Source organism: Cyprinus carpio, chromosome A2 (genome assembly GCF_018340385.1).
Source record: "Cyprinus carpio isolate SPL01 chromosome A2, ASM1834038v1, whole genome shotgun sequence".
NCBI classification, from domain to species: domain Eukaryota; kingdom Metazoa; phylum Chordata; class Actinopteri; order Cypriniformes; family Cyprinidae; genus Cyprinus; species Cyprinus carpio.
Window position 1 is genome coordinate 3,820,253 of NC_056573.1, and position 18,572 is coordinate 3,838,824.

Below are 18,572 nucleotides of genomic sequence, written 5' to 3' on the forward strand. Positions count from 1 at the left end.
TCAAGTGTTCAAGGTAAAGAAACTGCAGACCGGTGTAACCAGGTTAGCAGTGGCATAAGTGACATCAACAGGCTTAATCTTAATCTACTGTAATCCTGGATGTCTAAATCAAGCGTGCCGTGTGGTCAGTCAAGCCCTCAGCCTCAATTCAGACCAGCCTTCCTCAGGCTTCAGGTCCCTCCGTTAAAGGGGAAGCGGCATGCCTTTTTATAGTTTTAATATATTCCTTCAGGTTCACTTATAATGTTTGTGAAGTCAATAATGATTCATTTGTTTTTTTACGAAGTGAGTGACATACTCATCATTGTCAGCATTTGTAAAACAGTGATGCGTGCACATTTCAGTTCGTTCTTTTTAATAAGTTTGCATTCGCAATCGATTACAAATCTGTTTTTGCTTTGTAGGTTTAGAGTGTAGATGGATGCAAAAAATAATGATTCAATGCATTTTAGCATGAGGCTGCAACATAAAATGATCCTATACACGTTGTTGTGTTTTTACATGATCGGTCAGTGAATAATTGTGCAAATGGCTTTTTTCAAACAATAGCAATTTTTTGTTGGTGCATAGGTGTACTGACTTGCAAGTAGATTTTTAGCTTTATTTTTTTTTAGTGTCTGCTTTGAACATGAAAAATGTATAGACTAGTTTTTAACATGCTTACAGTATAGAGCATATTGCATGCATGTTAAAAACTAGTCTCTAAATTTTTCATGTTAACAGACTGAAAGCAGCAACACTGGATTTTAACAGAGGACATGGCAAATTAATTAATTTCAGTGCGGTTCATTGCAGTAAAATTGAACACTTCTTGCTGATTATGCAGAACTATTTGTTTCCTAGTTTGCAAAAGTGATGACTAATGAATATATGTAGCACAACTACTGGTCAGAGCAAACAAAATACACATTTCATTGAAGTAATATTTGTGTTTTTTCTTGTTTCCAGGACAGTCTGGATGCTCTGGTTTATGACCTTGATTTTCCAGCCCTGAGGAAAAACAAAAGCATCGATAACTTCTTAAATAGATGTAAGTATTTTGTCTGGAATTCATTCAGAATTACATGATAAAGAGTTTCAAGCTGCTTTGCTGTGAAGGGGGACTGGTTTTGGGTCAGTACTTTCAGTCAGATAACATTTTGTCAGTCCAAGTATTCACTCAACAAAAGGGCTTTTGGCACTGCAAGGTGGAGATGCACGTCATATTCTCTCTCTCTCTCAGTGGAGGCGTATCATTGTATAATTGTGTGATTCTCACTAAGTAGTAAACTTTGGATTGCTACAGACATGAACAACATTGCCAGTTGTGCTATTACTATTAGAAGAGACCTGTCAGATGATAAAACATGCAAAATATACCATAGTATTAAACTAAAGTAGGGACCATTCTAGATCCTGAGGTTTTTTTGACATTTCCAGGTTTCCATACAAGGGTCAACTTCTACAGAGATAAATAGGAGACCATAAGAAATAGCATTTTTATTTTTAATTTAAAAAGCATCAAAAAATGCTTTGGAACTAGGGCTGAGCAATATATATAACAGTCATATTTTTCATAAATAAATGGTATAAAAGTATATACTGTAGATAGTCAAGTAATTTGCAATTAATAGTCACTAGAACAAAAAAAACACTTTACAAGCAATAAACATATTGCTTTCAGTATCTGAAAGTTTTCCAGAAAGTAAAGCAAGCAATATTTTTTGTAAATAGACAGCAGCAGGTCAAGTCTTCTTTCACATGCATAGATTTGTTTTGACAAATCATATGCTTGTCTCCTCTGTTTACAAGCCAAAACCAACTGTTTACAGTAATTCTGCAAATGCATATAATAGCACACATGCAGTCATGCACATCTGCGCACACGTGCAAGTGTGCAACTATTTGCTGTAATATTTGCAAACTTAAAATGAATCATTAAAAAAGAATAGTGATGCATCTGAGAATCAAATCTTTTTATGTGCTTATGGAAATTAATGTTCCTCTGATTGCTATTTCAGAGCAAATACTTAATTATCAAGTTATTTATCAGCAAAAGGCTAAAGAATATTAAGATGACTGACATGCGTCTAGGCACTAGTGTAGTTCCCCGTGACATGAAATGCAACTGTTTTCTTCCCCCTGAAAAGTTTTGCTAACTGTCCAGCATGACAAAAATCACAAATCATTTCTCTAATGTTTCTGCAAATGCTGTGGGATTTCTTCTGCCCCTTCTCATAACTTAGATTCACTTCAGTTGCTGGCTTCTCTTTACTGAATGAATATGATCCAAATCGTATTGTTTCTCTGCTGTGTTTTTAAATCTGTTGAACTTAGATGCCACTCCGCCTCATCCGTTCATACTTCAGGTTCAAGTAAGAAAAGAATCCCTGTTGCTCAGCGAAGAACAAATCTGGCTGAATGTTATCTGTTCCCTCGGGAAGCAGAGCTGGATGTTAGATAAAGCCTCCAGGGCCCTCAGCGGCACACACATTCACCTAAACAGGTGCCTCCAGCAGCGAGGTTTTCTAAGGCTATGTTAACACAAGCAGTTTTTGAGATTGACACTTGCATTTAGTTACAGGTGTGTGTCTCAAAGTGGCAAATCTTCAACCTTCAACCATATTCTGCTGCCCAGTGGATTCTTAACAGTATGCAGATGTTTGTCTGATATTGTGCATGTGTTTTTATTTCTAGATAAGGACACAATCAGCAAAATTCGGGAGCTTCGTATGAAAGCAGTGGACTATGAAGTGGTAAAGGTCATAGGACGAGGTGCATTTGGAGAAGTACAGCTGGTAAGTGCATTGAGTATTGTTCTCATTTGTGCTGCTGTTACTTCCACTTTTAGAATATATACCATCACCTAGATTTTTTTTAGTGTGGTGACCAATTCTCTCTATTAACTAACTATTAACTATGATTTCTGCCTCAGTTAAGTTAATTATTTGTTTGTTTTTTTTTTTTAGTTAGTTAGTTAAACTCCTTATTTGTTGCTTTTGCCACAAACTTCTAAACTCCTTATTTGTTGCTTAGTTAGTAAGGTAGTTGTTAAGTTTAGGTATGGGGATTTCACTTGATCTTTTAACATATAACACGTCAATGTAGTATAAAAGCGTCCTGTACGGTTCAAAACTTTCTCGTTAGTCTAAAAACATCTTTTATTGAATCCAAGCTCAGGAAACGACTCGTTTAGGAATGTGCCACTTTATGATGTAATAGTGTGGCTAAGCCCCGCCTCCGCTGGAGAAAATCAACGCCTGCTTCTACATCACTGCCTCTTTAGCCCCGCCCACTGATATGCGCTTGTAGTAGGGCTGGGCGATATATCGAATATTAGCGATAATATCGGAATAATTTTGACGATGATTTAAAATTTGAAAATATCGGGAATATAGAATATTTCAAATTCAAGCATACTTTCCCAAAATAACTATTTGTGCAAAATATGCTTTGAATCGCCTTCCTTACACCATATCTAGACCGGATGTGAGCGCAGAAGAAAACAGAGCGGGACATTAGTTTACTGTCAGAGATTTGTTGTGTCAGTCCGTGTAGACAGAATCACAGATTATAGCGGGTTCTGTTGTCTCTAGTCACGTTGCGTCGCTCACGTCCGGTGTAAGCACTGTTTGTTTGTTTGCTTTGCTTTACTACGGATTCATTTTTAAACAAGACAGTATGATGCAGGCTTTTCAGAGAGACTGTGTTTGTTTGTTTGTTTTGTTGTGAGTTTGTTTTTAAACAAGACAGTTTGATGCAGGCTTAAAAACAGGATAGAAAATAGCCTATTACTTCTAAATTTGATGATGTATTTTTGATGTAAAAATCACACTAACTTTATAAGTGAACCTCAGAGAACATTATAAAATAATAATAAAAAAAAATCATGCAGTTCATGACTTTAAGATGTGCTTTGTAAGTACTAATAAACAGCCAGTAAGCTAGTAATATGCATGCTATTTGTAAGTACTAATAAACAGCCAGTAGGTTTGTAATATGAATTTTTAGTTTTTTAGTTTTATATGATTTTTGATTTTTTACTATTTATATTTTTTTATAATTACAATCCGCCAACAACAAGCGGCAACCTCCCGCTCTCTCTCGTGAAACCAACACGGAAGTGACTAAAACTGCAGTTCATCAGCTGGCCTCGTTTACACTGAAGGTCTTGATGCCCAATTCAGATTTGTTGCCTATATCCGATTTTTTGGCTGCTTCTTTCATGTGTAAAAATTCTCCATTAAAAGACCTTCAAAATGATTTATGATTTGCTGGAATCAGACAAAAAATGACAGTCACCCAAGTGAAGTCCTCCGTCTTTTCTTATTATTAATTACTATATTAATAATCACAATACAGCTTTTTTTTTATTTTATCTTTGCTATTATAAATAAGAACAGACAAAAAAATCAAACAAAAAAACAGTACAAGTAGCTTAGAAAGAAACAAAAAATGCATCACCTTTATCATTTTATATCTAAACTAAAGCATTCATGTACAAAAAACAATCAAATGTAAAAATAACTTGTGTGTTCATTACAAATAAATCGATTATTAAAACTACAAAAGCAGATACAGATGTCCTATACTGTAATGCACAGATCTAATATAATGTTACACATCAGATGTTTTCCCCCAACAGTTCCATAAGCGTTCACTTAAGACAGAGCAGATGATGTTTGCGTGAATTCTGAAATACTGTAATTCTGTATATGTGTGTAGGCTATTTTTCGGTATCGTGCACCGTCAAAAGCGCCGTTATACGCACGCACTTTGGATGACAGTCAGCGCGAGAAGCGAGCGGAGAAAAAAGTTAACCTTTTTTTTTTTTTTTTTTTTTTTTTTTTTTTTTTTTTTTTTTTTTTTTTACCTGAAGCTCAAAATAGCCCGTGAGAATTTACACTAATTTTGCCAGCAAGGGTCACATATGACGTCGTTAAACCGTGCAGAAGTACCAAATTGTCGCAGTTTTAATGACGTACAGAATGCAGTGCCTCAGAAAATCTGATCTGTCTGTTTACATGACAGTTGCATTGGCACGTATCTGATTTATAACTGATTTATTTCCACATATGAATGAGGGCCTGAAACCGATCTCGAAATATCCGAATGCATGCCCTTTTTTCCTGTTTATGGTGTGTTAGAACAGATCCGATCTGTGTCACATACGAGCAAAAAAACGGAATTGGGTCACATTTAACTGGCAGTGTAAACGAGGCCATAGACTCCCCAAGTTTAAATTGCCCAAATTTACAGCAGAAAAAGCATGTTTACAGACTGGTACAAAAAGTAGTTTTGGTCTATATAGCTAATTTTGCCCTTCATGACAACTGTGACGGGGGTGAATTTTTTATTTTTTTATAACTCACCTGTTTAAATTATATTAAGCCTTAAAGTTCTGCATAATTAAGGGCGTGGTCACTTGAGTGACAGGTGGATTGCCGCTGATGTAACCACCATCGAGCTAGGTGGGCGTGGTTTCAGCAACCAGCTCCCGCCTCTTTGCCCAATGACGCGCTGCCAAGATGGCTGGCTCCGCCCACTTTGAGCTTCAAAAACGTTCTTTGGAAACCTACGGGTGATGTCACGGACACTACGTCCATGTTTTTATACAGTCAATGGTCAACAAAAGCTCGCAACGCATCTTAAAAACATGGCACTGGTGTGTAAGAGGCTGCAAAAGATGCAAGATGTGACACATCCGTCTAGCACGTTTACATAGAAAAACAATGGAAGATAGCACATTGGAATGCAAAAACACGTTCTATGTGTAACTGTACTTACCAGATTTTAAATAAACATAGTATATTAGTGCTAGATGGTATATCAGTTGATCCGGCATACTGGTTTCAATTTATGCATTGTTTAAATATAACCATGATAAAACTACGTGACCCTGTTCACCACGTATAGAGTGTATTGAGAAGGAACGCTATTCCCAAGACATTCTTATTAACTGTGTATCATTACATGTCTCAGATTTTTAGGGACTCTAGCTTTAATATTTGTCCACTATTTATCATCAAATCTTTTACAGTGACAGCTATTTGCTCATTTCTATTAGGAGTGCAAAATCAGTTTATATTTCGAATAGAGCAACGAGACGCATGCATATTCAATCGTGTATGCTCAGGTTTATTTGTGATCACAGGGCTTCACTAGACATTTAAAGCATTTAGTCCAAAAGTGTGCAGATGTGGAGATATAATGCTGCTTTCACATACTGTATGTTCACTTTATATTTCTTTTAGATTGAATCATCATTTCTGTTTAATTTCTGCTAAACAATGCCCTTGCCTTTCTTAGTGTGAATACAGTAGTGGTTATATGAGTGTTATATTCTGTACTGTTTACTTTATTTGAATGTCATAGTCCAGTGAAGGTAAAGTAAATAACACAAGCCCTGTTCGTGTTCAATCTCTCTCTGTTCGGTAGGTGAGGCACAAAGACACACGCAAAGTCTACGCCATGAAGCTGCTCAGCAAGTTTGAGATGATCAAGAGGTCGGACTCTGCTTTCTTCTGGGAAGAGAGGGATATTATGGCCTTTGCCAACAGTAACTGGGTAGTACAGGTATGAATCATCTCCTCCTAGAGCTTTAAAGCTACAAACACCAAACTCGGGTCAGACCTTCAGACTGTTCTGACTCAAGGATGGAATGCACTACACAGTTCTGAGTTGAACAGTTTCATAGAATAGTGTTTGATTGTTGTATGATTGTGATTTTTTTTTGGTTTTTTTTTTGGTTTGCATCCAGTAGACTTGGATTGGTTCAATTTTTTTTGAATGTTTTTTGTATGTTTGTTATATGTGTGTTGGATGCGTGTTTGTTGGTTTTGTGTGATCTGAACAACTGTGCGATATTGACAAAATTTTTTATTTTTATTTTATTTTTGTCGATAACAATAATATTTTGCTGAGTGTGTGTTTGAGCTGGTACCTTGGCTGGTTTAGGCCTGGCATGAATAAATAAATGTGACTTGGAAGCAAGTCCCTTTTTTGTTGAGTGAAGTATTTGATTGTTGATTCAAGTAATTGGTTCAAAATGGCTCATTCATTCATTCTTTATGATTGGATCATTCAATCATTGACTTGGATTCATTCAGGGAACAAAACATGAATGTTCACTTCTGGTTTTGTTTGGATCTATTTTTTTCTAAAACCAGATACTGTTGTTACTAATATGTAGTTCACTCAATATTAACTCCTTGTTGTTTGTTGAAATGTTGGATAAAAATGATACCACATTCGCGAACATGCTCATATGCTGATATTTGGGAAAACAGCATTCTTGCTTGTGCAAGACCAAAGTTGTGCAAGTTGGTCTTAATAAACTTTTATCTTGTTATGATTATTAATTATTATCAGCTGTGTGATTTGTCTTGAGTGGCTGTGAATGTCTAGTTGTCTTTAATATAAAACCACATTTAAAAACTAAAAAAATCCTATTGCTTTTGTGGCCATTTATCATGTATTTAGTTTATGTATTTTTTTAAATATGTTTTCTTGAAACATTTTGCTGTATTCTTGAGTATGATGTAATTTTTTTTTTTTTTTTTTTTTTTTTTTTTTTTTTGTCGTTTTTTTTTTTTTTGCATTCCAGGACGACCGCTACCTCTACATGGTGATGGAGTATATGCCAGGTGGAGACCTGGTCAACCTGATGAGCAACTATGATGTGCCTGAGAAGTGGGCTCGTTTCTACACTGCTGAGGTTGTGCTGGCACTGGACTGCATCCACTCCATGGGCTTCATTCACAGGTCTCATTCATACATTAAACAGCCAGTTCATCGTTTTCTAGTGATGTGTGAAATTTTGAAAATAACCTGTGTGTTTATGTGTGTGTGTGTGTTTTTGCTTAACATTTGTCTCAGGGATGTAAAGCCTGACAACATGTTGCTAGACAAGGCAGGCCACTTGAAGCTGGCAGACTTTGGGACCTGCATGAAAATGAACAAGGTACTAAAACTACACATTTTCATAAAAGTCACTGGATGACTTGTTGGTCTCGAGTAAGTCCTGTAAATGTACAGGTATGAAGCATAATGTAACGTGGAGGTCTCAAGATTCTTTTTTAGAAGCATAAAGCGTATTTGAACTTGACTCGTATTAAATTTACAGTTCTCACTATGAATTATGGAAAGAAGCTAAACGTGATGCTGACACCTGGCACAAAAATGCATACAATTATACTCATTCAATAATAGAAACCAAACATGTACAAATTTAACTTAATTATGGGAATAATACTCATGGTAAGTGATTTGAAACCTTTTCTGAAAATCTCTTGAGATTTGATAGTCCGATTAATCATCTGATTGTGGTTATTTGATTTCATCACAATTATTTGAGATAACTATAATAATTGTGCAATTTGCATCACATTTTGTCATTCAAATAAGGGAAATGTAAGCATGTAAAGAAGTGCAACACATTCACGTTGGTGTGTACTTTCCAGTGTGCAAATATTTGACGACGTAACAATAATCGTCATTCTTCAATCTTCTTCAAAAATCTACGTCATTTAGAGCTATTCAGTCTCACTAATCAACAAGGAAACATTCACAAGCAAAGTGCAAATAAATGTAATTTTATTAGAATACAAAAAAGTACACTGAGTTTTTAAATATTTTGCCATCAGACTGTTTTTAATAATTATGTAATTATTTATAGTACTACTTCCAACTGTATAAACTATAAATAGATTATTGTGCTGATACCAGTTAAAACTATATATTGAATAATATGTGTTAAATAATGTTCTTAGTCTTTCCTTCCTGTGATATGGCAGCACAGACAGAAACTACAAAAATTTACTTTCAGTTAAATGCCAGAGATGGTTTATGTTAATATACCAATAATAACTAGGAAAAAGAAAACGTTATGCTTAACACAGGACTTTTAATTATAAACAAGCCTAAAAACACTGGGACGACTGATCTGTAATAGAAAACTGAATTGCTCATGACGTCATAAAAGTGAAGCCACCGCGCCGCCATATTGGTTGTATTCCCATACACTCTGTTGAAATAATAGCATGGGGAAAAAAATAAAATAGTTGTTGTTATCATTGTTTTTTGACCAATGTTAGCTTGTATTCTAATAAATATGCTAGCAAAAGATACATTTTCCAATTTTGATACCACAGCAAAAACTACTAGACTAACAAATAGAAAGTTTAAACGTTATTAAAGACAAGTGAACAATAAGAACAAATGAACAAACTACAAGCAATAGCATAATTAAATATATAGAACAATAGAAAGATACAAACGAAATAATGCTTTTTATGTTTTGTGGTTGTTCAGGTATTGAATATTCATGTGTAAAATTACATGCACTAATCTTGCTTTTTCATAGCCATTTGAAATAAGAGGCAACCACTGCATTTTAATCATGAATCGATCCAAAAAAGAAGCTACACACTTGTAACACGTGCAAAGTTTGATTTAAAGGGATATTTCACTCAAAAATGAAAATAAGCCCATGATTCACTCACCCTCAACAAGCCATCCTAGGTGTATATGACTTTCTTCTTTCAGATGCATCCAATCGGAGTTACATAAAAAATATTGTGGCTCTTCCAAGCTTTATAATAGCAGTAAATGGGTGTTGTTTTTCAATAGTCCAAAAGAAGTGCATCCATCCATAATAAAAAGTGTCCCACATGGTTCCAGGGGTTGAATAAAGGCCTCCTGAAGCAGATCGATGAGTTTTTGTAATATAAATATATATATTTAGAACTTTATAAACAGTAATCTCTAGCTTCCGGTAACTGTCGTACGCGTCTTCACAATAGAACACCTCTCCGGCGGATGACGTAGGAGGTCTGCGTTTTTTAGACTTTTTACTTTTTTTGCACGTATGCTCTTAAATACATTTTACAGTTCACTATTTTTTGTTGCAAATATGAGAAACACTTGCACCGTTAAAGCCAACAAACTGGCACATTTAGTGTTCTTTCAGTTCTGCTTTAGACTCTATTCTTTTGTTTTTCCCGCTCTCAGGATGGAATGGTACGTTGTGACACAGCAGTAGGAACTCCTGACTATATTTCTCCCGAGGTACTGAAGTCGCAGGGAGGAGACGGTTACTATGGCCGAGAGTGTGACTGGTGGTCTGTGGGGGTCTTCCTGTATGAGATGCTCGTCGGTGAGTTTCAACATCAGTGCAACCAGAGTGCTTTCTATTCCTGCTTACAAACAGTCAGACGGTTGCCAGTAAATCACCACACTTTTTCACTATGTGATTATTAAAAAAAACATGCATTTCTCCTCATTCATGCAGTGAAAAATTCATCAGACTGATTTAAACTGGTAACTTGAGTGATCCATTAAAATAACCTGCTAATAAGCCATCAATCACAGTGCACAGTGTGTGTGCAAGAACAACACATTAGAAATCGTGTTGTCTTGGCATTGTTTTGTGGTGAGCACTGTGCAGTCTTTTTATCCTCACATTTCAAACCCCCAGAGTGCTCGTGTTTATTAAAAGCTGCACTTCAGAGCATGGGATCCTACAACCAGTGTGCATTTTGGCTCCAGTTTAAATTCTCAGAAACTAAACTGCATAAAGGCAAAGACATGAATGGGAGCTTTCCCAACAGATGTGCGATCACAAAGCTAGGAACAGAGGAGGCCTTCAGAAGAATAAGGGTCTGTGTTGTTTAATGTATCCTCAGGTGACACGCCGTTTTACGCTGACTCTCTGGTGGGCACCTACAGCAAGATCATGAATCACAAGAATGCCTTGACCTTCCCCGATGACAGCGACATCTCAAAGGATGCAAAAAGCCTCATCTGTGCTTTCCTCACCGACAGGTTTGCATACAAAAAATACATTTAAACTTCAGAAGATTAATATATCAGCCACTGAAAAACTTCGTAGAATGACCGGTTTATAGTTTTGACAGCTGACGCAATCATCTATACTATTGTTGCTCACACTAGAGGTTAGGGAATTAAACAAACAAACTTGTGTAGCCTGCCCTTTACATTTGTGCTGCAGACATGAACAATACCCCGGATCTTCCTAACAATTAGGCTTATTGTGAGCACTTCTAAGTGATTCTTAATACTTACAGTACCTCTCGGTTGTTCAGTTTCATTGCCTTGTGGAAATGACACCTTCATTTAATTACTAATTTCTGCATTTTCGCTAAACTTAAGAAGGAATGTTAATAGCTACAAAGCCTTGATTTGGATTAGGTCAAGCATAAAGATTACAATTAAGATCAGTGCTTTCATATCCTTCCTGAAAACGTTAGATGATAATTTGATAAGGTGTTGATAAATGGCACCTCTCTGTTAACTATTCTTTTTCAGGAGCTTATGAGTTAAAACTCACCCTGGATCTGTTTGCAGAAGTACATGTTTTCATCACTGTTCTGTTGCATATCAAGAAGTGAACAAAAGCTTGTTTACTCAAAATACATTATGCTAATCTCATCTCCTCTCACTAGGGAGGTGCGGTTAGGACGCAATGGAGTCGACGAAATCAAGCGACATAGTTTTTTCAAGAATGACCAGTGGGCATGGGAGAACATCAGAGAGAGTGAGCTGAGTTTCTGAACCTCAAATGTGGCAGCTTAATTATGAAATCAAATTTGGAATTTTCATGAATTTTTCATTCATGTCTTTTGTTTTTGAAAACATCTGAATACTAGTATACTGGTAAAATATGCAATTATCAAAGCCTTTCATGAGGCCCTTAAAAAGGTATTTTAAAAAACTGTTTTTGTCCATACAAAACAACACCAGACCCCTCTGACTTTATATTCAGTTTGATGTGCTGTCAAAAGTCTTTGAAGAGCTTTACAGTACCGTGTTAGTTTGGCGAATTTCATTACTGTTGTGAAATAACAAATTAAGTTGCAAACATGCTCTTTGAATTACTCATACTTTTTGAATCGTCATTTACGAATGTATAAATACAAAGTGATTTGCTGTAATTTTGCAGTCTGTCCATCTATTTCTGAGCAGAGGCACCAATATACCAACAAGAACTAAAATCGTACCTGCCTTGAAATTTTTGTGCTTGTGGCATTATTTGTTCATTCTCATTAAAATGCATTACTGTATTGTTGCATGTAGCGGCTGCTCCAGTGGTGCCGGAGCTAAGCAGTGACGTAGACACAAGCAACTTTGACGACATTGAGGAGGATCGAGGGGAGGAGGAGACATTCCCCATTCCTAAAGCATTTGTAGGCAATCAGCTTCCGTTTGTGGGCTTTACCTACTACCAGTGAGTATTGAGATTTAGAACAGGCAGTCGGTTCTAAGAGCCCAATGTTTGTGTTAAATTAATCAATTATTGACTCTCTGCCAGGTTTCATCGGGAAGCAGCTATAAAGACAAGTGACAACCACAGCTCGACAAAGGAAGATAAGAGTCATGTAAGCTCCAAAAAAGACTTTAAAATGAGAGTTTCATAGCATCATTATAGTGAGTATCTTTCTTAAACTGCAAGGATGACCGATTGTGTTTCTCTGATCTCTCAGTTGGAGAATCTTAAGAAGAGAATTTATCAGCTAGAAGAACAACTTCACAGTGAGATGCAGCTGAGAGATGAGATGGAGCAGAAGTGCAGGTGTTTATCTGTCTGTTTGCACATCTACCCAAACACCTTATCTATCCATCCATCTGTCCTTCAAAACCAGTCAAGCACATCAACCATTCAGATCTAACACAAACACCTCATCCATTTATCCAGAATCAGTCAAACACCTCATCCATTCATCAGTCCTTTACCAAACACCCTACCAAAACCAATCAAACAATTCATCCATACATCCGTCCATCCATCATCTTACACCCTATCCAAACCCAAACACCTCATCCTTCCATCCATCAAGTCCATTACCAAAAAACTGTATCCGAAACCAATCAAAACACCTCATCCGTTCATCCAAAACCAATCAAACACCTCATCCGTCCATCCAAAACCAATCAAACACCTCATCCGTTCATCCAAAACCAATCAAACACCTCATCCATCCCAAAAAAATCAACCAAACATCCATCCATCCATCCATCCATCAAAACCAATCAAACACATCAATCCATCCATCCAAAACCAATCCATCAAAACCAAACACCTCAACCATTCATCCAAAAACAATTAAAACACCTCATTCATCCATCCAAAACCAATCAAACACCTCAACCATCCAAACATCCATCCCAAATCCAATCCAAACACTCATCCATTCATCCAAAACCAAACACCTCATCCATCCATCCATCCATCCAAAACCAATCATCACACCTCATCCGTCCATCCAAAACCAATCAGACACCTCAACCATCCATCCATCCAAAACCAATCAAACACCTCATCCATTCATCCAAAACCAATCAAACACCTCAACCATCCATCCAAAACCAAACACCTCAACCATTCATCCAAAACCAATAAAACTCCTCACCCATCCATCCAAAAACAAATCAAAACACCTCATCCATCCATCCATCCATCCAAAACCAATCAGACACCTCATCCATCCATCCAAAACCAGTCAAACACCTCATCCGTTCACCCAAAACCAGTCAAACACCTCATCTGTCCATCCAAAACCAATCAAACACCTCATCCATCCATCCATCCAAAACCAATCAGACTCCTCACCCGTCCATCCAAAACCAATCAAACACCTCATCCGTCCATCCAACCAAAACCCTCAGACTCCTCACCCGTCCATCCAAAACCAATCAGACTCCTCATCCGTCCATCCATCCAAAACCAATCAAACACCTTATCCGTCCATCCATCCAAAACCAATCAAACTCCTCACCCGTCCATCCAAAACCAATCCAGCCAAAACAAACCTCATTCATCCATCCATCCAAAACCAATCAAACACCTTATCCGTCCATCCAAAACCAATCAGACTCCTCATCCGTCCATCCAAAACCAATCAGACTCCTCATCCATCCATCCAAAACCAATCACCTCACCCGTCCATCCAAAAGCAATCAGACTCCTCATCCGTCCATCCAAAAGCAATCAGACTCCTCACCCGTCCATCCAAAACCAATCAAAAACTCATCCGTCCATCCATCCAAAACCAATCAGACTCCTCCATCCATCCATCCAAAACCAATCAGACTCCTCATCCATCCATCCATCCAAAACCAATCAGACTCCTCACCCGTCCATCCAAAACCAATCAGACTCCTCATCCGTCATCCAAAACCAATCAGATTCCTCATCCGTCCATCCAAAACCAATCAGACTCCTCACCCGTCCATCCAAAACCAATCAGACTCCTCATCCATCCATCCATCCAAAACCAATCAGACTCCTCATCCATCCATCCAAAACCAATCAGACTCCTCATCCATCCATCCAAAACCAATCAGACTCCTCATCCAAAGCCAATCAAACTCCTCATCCATCCATCCTAAAGCAATTCCACTCCTCATTAGATTAGATAAGATTCAACTTTATTGTCATTGCACATGTAATGTACAAGGCAACAAAATGTAGTTAGCATCCATCCAGAACCAATCAAACACCTCATCCATCCATCCAAACCCTTCACCCATCCAGCCACAATACAACAGTCTATCAAAAATCCATCCATCATCCATCTCAAATCAAACTCTTCATTCAGCCATCCATATGTACTGTAGATCCATCCATCCTCAATAATCCATCCACCTTTTCTCATTTAAGCTCCTCATCCCTATTCGGTTGTTAAGTGATGACGTAAGAAGCGCTGTTTCCGGGTCCAAGCCTGGCTTCACTGGAGAATACGACCTCAGCAGCCGTTTATGAGCACTGTTTATTCATATTAATCATTTAAGCTAAACGCTTTCAAACTTACAGTGTACACTACAGTCTCCGTGCTCACAGCGTCCCAAACACAAATAATTTTTATATTTATTTATTTATATATATATTTTCATTATCTGGCTATCTGGGACTTCGGTATGGAGTTAAAAGGTTAGGATTATAACTTTCTTGGTAGTATTATATCACATTGTGAGTTTATATTAGCACCTTTTGTTGTTTTCTCGTGGTATCTGATAAAGCGTTTGGACACGGAAGCGGTGACATGTGACGTCAGACTTAACAAGCGAATATCCAAACCTAAAGTCAATTTTTCTCACTATAAAATCAGGCCTTTGAAATCTGTTATTTGATTAATTTCCCCCTCAGGGCATCCAATACAAAGCTAGACAAGATAATGAAAGAGTTAGACGAGGAGGTGAGTGAAATCATTTCATCTCTAAAGCATGAATGTAAATAATTACTGAGAGTATGTATTTTGTATACAAAGACTTTAATAGATACAGTAATTAAAGTTAAATATCTGTTAAAATTTGAGTTGTTTTTAGTATGTTGATTCTCGATTTCTTGATATTCTGTTTTCCTGACGTGATTCAGAGTAACCTAAGGAAGAGTATGGAGACCAACATGTCTTTACTGGAGAAAGACAAGATCATGATCCAGCACCGAACAACAGAACATCAGAGAAAGGCGGAACAGGAGGCTGAAAAACGAAGAAATCTGGAGAATGAGGGTGAGGATTCAGTGTCTCATTCCAGTATACAGTACAGACCAAAAGTTTGGAAACATTACTATTTTTAATGTTTTTGAAAGAAGTCTCTTCTGCTCATCAACCCTGCATTTATTTGATCAAAAATACAGAAAAAACAGTAATATTGTGAAATATTATTACAACTTTAAAATAATAGTTTTCTATTTGAATATACTTTAAAAAAAAATAATTTATTCCTGTAATGCAAAGCTGATTTTTCAGCATCATTACTCCAGCCTTCAGTGTCACATGTAAACATCCAGTCTATCACATGATCATTTAGAAATCATTCTAATTTTCTGATTTATTATGAGTGTTGGAAACAGTTCTGCTGTCTAATATATTTGATGAATAAAAGGTTAAAAAGAACTGCATTTATTCAAAATAAAAAAACATTCTAATAATATATATTCTAATAATATATTTTCTTTACTATCACTTTTTATCAATTTAACACATCCTTGCTGAATAAAAGTATTGATTTTATTTTTAAAAAAAAAAAGAAAAAAAAATTACTGACCCCAAATTACTGAACAGTAGTGTATATTGTTATTACAAAATATTTATATTTTAAAAACATAGATTCTTATTTTTTTTTTTTTTTACTTTTTATTCATCAAAGTATCCTAAAAAAGTATCACATGTTCTGAAAAAATATTAGCAGCAGCAGAACTGTTTCCACCTTTGATAATGAATCATCATATTAGAATGATTTCTAAAGGATCATGTGATAATGATCCTAAGAATTCAGCTTTGCATCACAGAAATAAATGATAATTTAAAGTATAATAAATTTAAAAACAATTATTTTAAATTGTAATAATACATCACAATATTACATTTTTTTTTTCTGTATTTTTGATCAAATAAATGCAGGCTTGATGAGCAGAAGAAACTTCTTTCCAAAAACATTAAAAAGAGTAATGTTTCCAAACTTTTGGTCTGTACTGTATATTTTTAATGTTTGGAGGCTTTTGGTCTTTGCTGTGTGTTTTTGTTTGAAGAGTTGTATTGTAGAAAATTTTATAGTTTTTAAAATTCTGAAGTTGTAAGATTGGAGTACAGTGAGATCCGAGGAAACCAGTACCAGCAAAGAGCAGCCAGACCAGTATGTCCAATTTATGTCTGTCTGTAAATCAGCTAATGGAAACATGAATATCATTAAGCCAAGTGCTGTGTCGGTCATTATAATACACATTTTAAAGCTCTGTTCACATGTTATAAGGAAAGATGAAGCATCCCCCATATTAAATCTTTTATTTCTAAAAAAAAAAAACTTCAAAAAGTGTTTTCCTTTTTTCTAGTGTCTACTTTGAAGGAGCAGCTGGAAGACTCGAGGAAAATGAGTCAAAACAATGAAAAGGTCGCCCAGCTGCAGAACCAAGTAAGCTTATCAAGAACACTTCAGGAATGATAAATATTTTAGGAATTAGACAAGGAGGTGATGTATAGCCGTTCTTGGGATTTCCTTAAACTCAAATACTGTGGCTCTGTGGAAATATTGTGCCACATGACAATTAAGAAACCCCATCTCGCACAACCTTGTCCTCACAGCTGAGGGAAGCCAACGATCTTCTGCGGGCCGAGTCTGACACGGTGGTGCGTTTGAGGAAGAGCCACACAGAGATGGGGAAGTCCATGAGCCAGCTGGAGAGCGTGAATCGCGAGCTGCAGGAAAAGAGCCGTGCCGCGGAGAACGTCAAACAACAGCTGGAAAAAGAGCTGCTCCAGCTGCAGACCATACTAGACACAGAGAGACGGACCTGCAGCCAGGGCTCAGAGGAGATCAGAGAACTGCAAGGTAAGAGAGGGCTTTCCCTGATCTGACTGATTTGAGGAGAAGCTTCCATGTGGCCGCGCTAAAGCCTGGTCGGTGAAGAATTGCAGTGATGGTTGTCCTGGAAATTTTGTGCATCTCCACTGATGTCTTTCCAAGACCATTCTCCTCTGATTGCTCAGTTTGGCTGGACGGCCTGCTCTAGGAAGAGCCTTATTTAAGAATTATGAAGGCCATTGTGCTCTCAAGACTCTCTTTTTCCTTTAGTAGCCTTCCTCAGATCTGAAACCTTAGATTGATTCAGTCCTGTTTCTGAGCCATGCATGCTTGATTTGGCTCGTTTTTTACTCCTATGCGTTTTTAGCTGTTAGACCTTACATAAACAGGTATGTGCATTTCCAAATCATGTCCAATCATTAAAATTTACCACAGATCTACTCCAAACAAAGTGTAGAAACATCTCAAAATGATCCAGAGATATGGGATGTACCTGAGCTCAATTTCAAATACCGTAGCAAAGGATCTGAATACTTGTCAACTTTTATCTTAAAAATGCAAATCTGCAAAGTTGTCAAAAATCAGTTTTTTGCTTTGTTGTTTTGGGGAATGGAGTGTAGATTGAGGTTAAAAAAAGCTTAAGGGGCTGTTCAAAGATGTAAAAAAAAGAAAAAAAGAAAAGGAAAATATATATTTGACCCTAGACCGCAAAACCAGTCTTAAGTGTCAATTTTTTGTAATTGTCGAAATTCGAAATAGAGATTTATACATTAAATAAGCTTTCCATTGATGTATGGTTTGTTAGGAGGACAATATATGGCTGAGATACAACTATTTGAAAATCTGGAATCTGAGGGTATAAAAAACACAAAATACTGAGAAAATCACCTTCAAAGTTGTTCAAGTTCTTAGCAATGCATATTACTAATCAAAAATTAAGTTTTGATATATTTATGGTAGGAAATGTACAAAATATCTTCATTGAACATGATTTTTACTTAATATCCTAATGATTTTTGGCATAAAATAAAAATTTATAATTTTGACCCATACAATGTTTTTTTTTTTGCGCTATATATATATATATATATATAATATATATATATATATTATATATATATATATATACACATACACATATATATATTCGTTTTTCATTTAAATTTTTTGTTGTTTTCATATATTGCTTTAGTTCACCAGGAAATACTAAATTTTAAATTTCCAAACATTCCCTTTGCAAATAGTGTGATAATCCAGTGTAATGTAAGTCT

The 18,572-nt window shown here is 36.4% G+C and overlaps 1 protein-coding gene across 1 annotated transcript in view; it reads left to right on the forward strand.

Annotated features, from left to right (window-relative positions):
• LOC109104807 (rho-associated protein kinase 1-like) overlaps positions 1-18,572 on the forward strand; it is a 65,755-nt gene that overhangs the window by 25,938 nt on the left and 21,245 nt on the right. Inside the window, exons 2-16 of the mRNA XM_042769610.1 lie at positions 949-1,030; positions 2,677-2,777; positions 6,418-6,556; positions 7,569-7,743; positions 7,858-7,942; positions 9,991-10,135; positions 10,665-10,803; positions 11,445-11,536; positions 12,076-12,226; positions 12,311-12,377; positions 12,483-12,571; positions 15,146-15,194; positions 15,374-15,509; positions 16,832-16,911; positions 17,082-17,328. Coding sequence (XP_042625544.1) covers positions 949-1,030; positions 2,677-2,777; positions 6,418-6,556; positions 7,569-7,743; positions 7,858-7,942; positions 9,991-10,135; positions 10,665-10,803; positions 11,445-11,536; positions 12,076-12,226; positions 12,311-12,377; positions 12,483-12,571; positions 15,146-15,194; positions 15,374-15,509; positions 16,832-16,911; positions 17,082-17,328 — 1,777 coding nt within the window. The remainder of the gene's footprint in view (positions 1-948; positions 1,031-2,676; positions 2,778-6,417; positions 6,557-7,568; positions 7,744-7,857; positions 7,943-9,990; positions 10,136-10,664; positions 10,804-11,444; positions 11,537-12,075; positions 12,227-12,310; positions 12,378-12,482; positions 12,572-15,145; positions 15,195-15,373; positions 15,510-16,831; positions 16,912-17,081; positions 17,329-18,572) is intronic.